The sequence below is a fragment of the Schistocerca americana genome, chromosome 10, assembly GCF_021461395.2.
Source record: "Schistocerca americana isolate TAMUIC-IGC-003095 chromosome 10, iqSchAmer2.1, whole genome shotgun sequence".
Lineage (NCBI taxonomy): Eukaryota > Metazoa > Arthropoda > Insecta > Orthoptera > Acrididae > Schistocerca > Schistocerca americana.
In genome coordinates, this window is record NC_060128.1 from 93,431,425 (window position 1) to 93,437,424 (window position 6,000).

At 45.0% G+C, this 6,000-nt stretch overlaps 1 protein-coding gene across 1 annotated transcript in view; it reads right to left on the reverse strand.

The window, feature by feature from the left end:
- LOC124552264 (probable cytochrome P450 304a1) overlaps positions 1-1,503 on the reverse strand; it is a 44,484-nt gene extending 42,981 nt beyond the window's left edge. The window contains exon 1 of the mRNA XM_047126544.1: positions 1,404-1,503. Within this exon, the coding sequence (XP_046982500.1) occupies positions 1,404-1,503 (100 nt within the window). The remainder of the gene's footprint in view (positions 1-1,403) is intronic.
- Between the last annotated feature and the right edge of the window lie 4,497 nt (positions 1,504-6,000).

Genomic DNA, 6,000 nt, shown 5'->3' on the forward strand with positions numbered 1-6,000 from the left:
TCGTTACTGCCCGATGGGAGGTGTAGTTTTGGCAGTTTAATTGTTTCGCTATTCTGTCGTGTGTTAGGAGTAAATTCATGCTTCTTGTCGGTTGATCAGGTGGTCGCTCATTCAGGACTGAGTAGTGTACTGTTTCCTTGCACGAGATTAGCTCTAATTCTCTCAGCAAGTTAAGCCATCTTATTACAAGTTTTCGCTGGCTAAAAGTCGGTGCAGTGACCAGCCTGAGAGTGGCAATTGTGTTTACGGGCGTATTTAAACTGGTCAGAATTCTGCCTAGCCTGAGCATACCTCAGTGGGTGATTTGTGGCCGCCTTACACGGGTCCGTCATATCTGTGATGTTCTAATGATATTCCAGGACACTTTTGTTGAAAACTTTTTTAAATTGCTCCATTCTTTTATTGCCATTAATCGTGTGTTTGCTGTGACCTTTGATTTTTTTTTTTTTTTTTAATGGCGGTGTTGGTAGCTTTACTACCTCACTGTACTTTATTAACAAAGTTCTGTATTTACTTTAGTAGCCTGTTTACTAATGTTCTTTAAATCTTTTAAACTGTTGTATTGCTATAAATTACTTGATTGCCGTTAGCGGCGCGTTTAAAAGGCTGTTTATTGCCGTACTGCTACTTTCTGTAAGATATGAATAAAACATTTGTGTGTGAAAATCTCACCTCGACAGTAAACTACTAGAAATTTGGCCCCGTTTCCCAAATTGTGGTGTGGCTTGTAGTAACCGTAACCACTGTGTGTGTCAATAGAGTTCATCAATGTAATACTGGAGCGTAAAAATTTCAGAAGGAGAAACAAGGGTCGAATGCAGTGAGCCGCTTCAAATGGATGTAGGCTGGTGTAGCTTTCGGAGGCACATATGCCTGCGCAGTGTAAGGCGGCGGAGAGCTGAATCAAACAAGTGTTTACACTGGAGACCACAACAGCAAAAAACCTCAAAGCTAGCTAGTGGTTCTACATACCGAAGCGAAATAATAATAAGTTGGATGAAATGAAATGTCGTGTGACGAGGGCCTCCCGTCGGGTAGACCGTTCGCCTGGTGCAGGTCTTTCGATTTGACGCCACTTCGGCGACCTGCGCGTCGATGCGGATGAAATGATGATGATTAGGACAACACAACACCCAGTCCCTGAGCGGAGAAAATCTCCGACCCAGGCGGAAATCGAACCTGGGCCCTTTGGATTGACAGTCTGTCGCGCTGACCACTCAGCTACCGGGGGCGGACCATAAGTTGATAAGTTGGATAGGAAGGAGGACTGTCATACTCTGCACTAGCTGTACATTTCCCATCTTATTTCTGTCGCGTTTCGCAACAGATAACCACATTTCCGAATTGTGAAGCTTACGACCACCTAGTCAGAATAATTCACCGCCGTGAGACTGGGTACGTACCTGGCGGGAAGTTGGGAGGCTTGTCGTAGGCCGCCTTGATGACGTAGTAAGCGAGCAGCCCCACAGCTAAGACAGCGAGCAGGATTCCGGCAATCGCCATGGCCGACAAGCACAGTGTCTGCACGGTACGCTCCTGCGAGACACTCCGACGCAACACAACTTAACCCACTAGCAGCTGGGCGGGTGGTTTTAAAGGCAGAGCCGACCGAAATGTTCCTCCATCGCCCTTCCCCCTAACCGTATCGTAGCCCCACCACCACCCACTCCACCTCCTCCCTCCCCCCCCTCCCCCACAAGACCTATCTCGCTACCTATGATGAGTAAACACGCTCCTGTAGTGCCAGCATCTCTAGACGATGCTGACGTCATCACACGCGGCAGTTCGGGAGGAAGCGAGGCTGTCATTCTGCAGAAGCGAAACCAACACACGCCTGCAGTGCGGCAGCAAAAATCGCTCTCCTTTCTCATCCTTGTTTTGCATGGCTCGCGACTTATTTCGCTACCTGCGATGAGTAAGCACCTATCTGGAGCACTAGTCGTTTCCCAGCGACCTTCGAGTCATCGCGCGCGGCCTATTCAGGCACCGCTGGCGTATCGTTCGGAGGAAAGGTAAACACGGGACGCTAGTCACGTGGTATATCAAAATCGGCTCATATCACAAGCGAAAGCTATTTGCGTCGTCAGGAAGTTGAAACAGCTTCGCAAAACCTCTTACACTCGCGTGGTTTTTGAATCTCCCTTCAATGCGGAGTTCTGCATCTAAAATCTTCACTCCTGCACCTACATCTACGGCATCTACAAGCTAGCTTACGGTGTGTGGCGTAGGGTAGTTAAGGTACCACTATAACTCCCGATATTCTGAGTTCCGCTGGTGCCTGGCCAGTTAGTTAGTTACTTACCTAAGTGTTATTCGCCGATTCCGATTGTAATATTAGTGGATTTCAGGTAATTTTCATGTGAGGTATTTGTCATTAAAGAAAAGAACGGCCAACGAGCTGTAGTTCGTAAAGATGCTAAGCATCACAGCGCGAGAGTACAGAGATGAAATTTTATTTTTAATGTGCGCCTATACCAAAACGCGCGTCCAGCGTTTAAATAGTCTAAATAAACACTTTGAGCCGCTCGGCGCAGATATTTAAAATCATTGCAGCAGCGCTTGATAGCAAGAAGCTGCGAAACAGAAGAAAGAACAATCTATCTTTTGTTAAGAAATATTCTAGAGACTTCATTATCCCTTGTACTTTTGGTCGCCGACGTTTTAAAATGGCTCTGAGCACTATGGGACGTAACTTCTAAGGATATCAGTCCCCTAGAACTTAGAACTACTTAAACCTAACTAACCTAAGGACAGCACACACATCCATGCCCGAGGCAGGATTCGAACCTGCGATCGTTGCGGTCGCGCGGTTCCAGACTGCAGCGCCTAGAACCGCTCGCGACATGTTAAGACGTACTACATAGCATTGCTACAAGTTGCATTTTTATTTTGTGTAAAAACTATGTGAAACGACGAACAAACATTTCAGTAACTCGGGTGTGGATACAATGTACTTACGTACGCGCAAGGACATTTAATTTTAAGGAGGAACGGACTGACAAAGCGGCGATTATTGGATTGCGCCATTTACAAAAGAAATATGAGATGTAGCTCATGCATTTATTGTGCATTTGTCAATGTCTAGAAGCTTAAAGCCAATTTGTTCAAAATACATTAATATCTTATGGTGCAGTAATTTTCTTCTTATTCTTTTCTTTCATTACCCAACAATGATGTTCAAATTGTATTTGAGTTTTGATACAGGTTCGCTCTTTATCGCGGTGTCTCGATTGTATTTGGGAGACCACTAATGTGTTCAACTTCCGATCTGTTAATCTTTGTCTTACAAAATTCCACTAATTTGCTTTCATTTCCATTTTTATATTCAAATAGGTTCCTTATGTATTTTCATCAAGGATTCTGATTGCGTGAAGGCAATCCGGGTCAGAAGGTCAATTATTCGCGTAATCAATCCGTACGTCTCCTGAACACAATCGAGAACCGACGCATCGGTGATCAGTTAATAATCTCTCCCTCTTTTCAAGTCGTACTGAAAAACGGCCACACAGGATAGCCGTAAGTACGCAATCTGGTGTTAGGTTGCATTTCCCAGTAAAAATTACCAACCAACAGTTACAGCATCACAATTATTAATAAGCAAGTTCCTAGCGCCAGACAATATACTCCGAATATGTTGTAGTGTAGGTCAAAATGTGAGACACATATCTTTTCATAAGTGCATAGATCCTGAGAAATCAGTACCCAGAACAACCGCCTCTGGCCGTAAGTAGTGACTGGCGTATTCTGACGACCCAGTTGCTCGGCCACCATTGACCAGACGTTTTCAATTGGTGAGAGATCTGGGGAATGTGCTGTATCCAGAAAGGCCCGTACAGGACCTGCAACATGCGGTCGTGCATTATCCTGCTGAAATGTAGGGTTTCTCAGGGAACGAACGAAGGGTAGAGCCACGGGTCGTAACACATCTGTTCAAAGTGCCGTCAATGCGAACAAGAGGTGACCGAGACGTGTAACCAATGGCACCCCATACCATCACGCCGGGTGATACGCCAGTACGGCGATGACGAATACAGGCTTCCAATGTTCGTTCACCGCGATGTCGCCAAACACGGATGCGACCATCGTGATGATGTAAACAGAAGCTGGATTCATCCGAAAAAATGACGGTTTGTCATTCGTGCACCCAGGTTCGTCGTTGAGTAAATCACCGTAGGCGCTCGTGTCTGTGATGCAGCGTCAAGGGTAACCACAGCCATGGTCTCCGAGCTGATAGTCCATGCTGCTGCAAACGTCGTCGAACTGTTCGTGCAGATGGTTGTTGTCTTGCAAACGTCCCCACCTGTTGATTCAGGGATCGAGACGTGGCTGCACGATCCGTTACAGCCATGCGGATAAGATGCCTGTCATCTCGACTGCTAGTGATACGAGGCCGTTGAGAACCAGCACGGCGTTCCGTATTACCCTCCTGAACCCACTGACTCATTTTCTGCTAACAGTCATTGGATGTCGACTAACGCGAGCAGCAATGTCGCGATACGATAAACCGCAATCGCGACAGGCTACAATCCGACCTTTATCAAAGTCGGAAACGTGATGGTACGCATTTCTCCTCCTTGCACGAGGCATCACAACAACGTTTCACCAGGCAACGCCGGTCAACTGCTGTTTGTGTGTGAGAAATCGGTTGGAAACTTTCCTCATGTCAGCACGTTGTAGGTGTCGCCAGCGGTGCCAACCTTGTGTGAATGCTCTGAAAAGCTAATAATTTGCATATCACAGCATCTTCTTCCTGTCAGTTAAATTTCGCGTCTGCAGGACGTCATCTTCGTAGTGTAGCAATTTTAATGGCCAGTAGTGTAGCTATCCTAAGATGAAGAGATTGACGCAGGAGAGGAATTCGTCGTGGCGCACATAAAACCAGTCAGAAGATAGATGATTCAAAAAAACTACAATTTGAACAAATTTTTATCGAAATTATGATGATTATTAACATTAGTGATTACATTTTTTTAGCTGTACGCATTTACATTGAAAACCAAGTTTTTGATATACTATCAGTTTTTCAAAAATGGTTCAAATGTCTCTGAGCACTATGGGACTTAACATCTGTGGTCATTAGTCCCCTAGAACTTAGAACTACTTAAACCTAACTAACCTAAGGACAGTACACACATTCATGCCCGAGGCAGGATTCGAACCTGCGACCGTTGCAGTCGCGCGGTTCCGGACTGAGCGCCTATAACCGCGAGACCACCGCGGCCGGCTATCAGTTTTTAAATAAACGTTCGTCTCTGGAATGGAAAGAGTTGTCCAGAAGAAATGATTTTAGCTTAGATTTAAAATCTGCCTTGCTGCATGTCTGAGGCGTAAGTTATTGATCAAATTTCCAAACATTTTTGTTGCTGCATATTGAACTTCTTTCTGAGCCACTGACAGCTTTAGTACTGGGTAACAAAGGCCATGTTTTCATCTACTGTTGTACTTGTGGCCGTCATTACTGTTCTCAAATTTTGACGGATTATTTATGACTAATTTCATTAGCGAATTGTTACATACTGTGAAGGTGCAGTTAACGTGCACAACTCCTTGAAGATGTAGCGCGCAATGCTGACCCTATGGTTTGGCGATCTCTTGGCTAAGTTGCAATTGATGTAGGAGCGCCAGAATCACAGGGTGTACGGTAACAGTATCCTCCTACGTACCTGGTCTTTTTTTTTTCGTTCTCGTTGGACAAAAGGAAAGCATCTAAACAATCAATAATCTGAATAATCTGTGTATCCGTGTGGACATTGTGTCTGACGGGTAGAGCATAGTGACCAAACAGCTTAAAAGAGTTAAATAAATTCAGTTTTACGAGGGTCGTTCAATAAGTAATGCCCCACATTTTTTTTTAAAAAAAAAAGCAATTTATATACACAGACAAACGTCCTTGCTGGTGCTTCATATGTGATGTTTGTTCTGTGCACTGCGAAGTTTCGAACCGTTCTGCCAAATGGCACAGCCGTAGTACAGCGTCAAAATGGCACATACGACTCACGT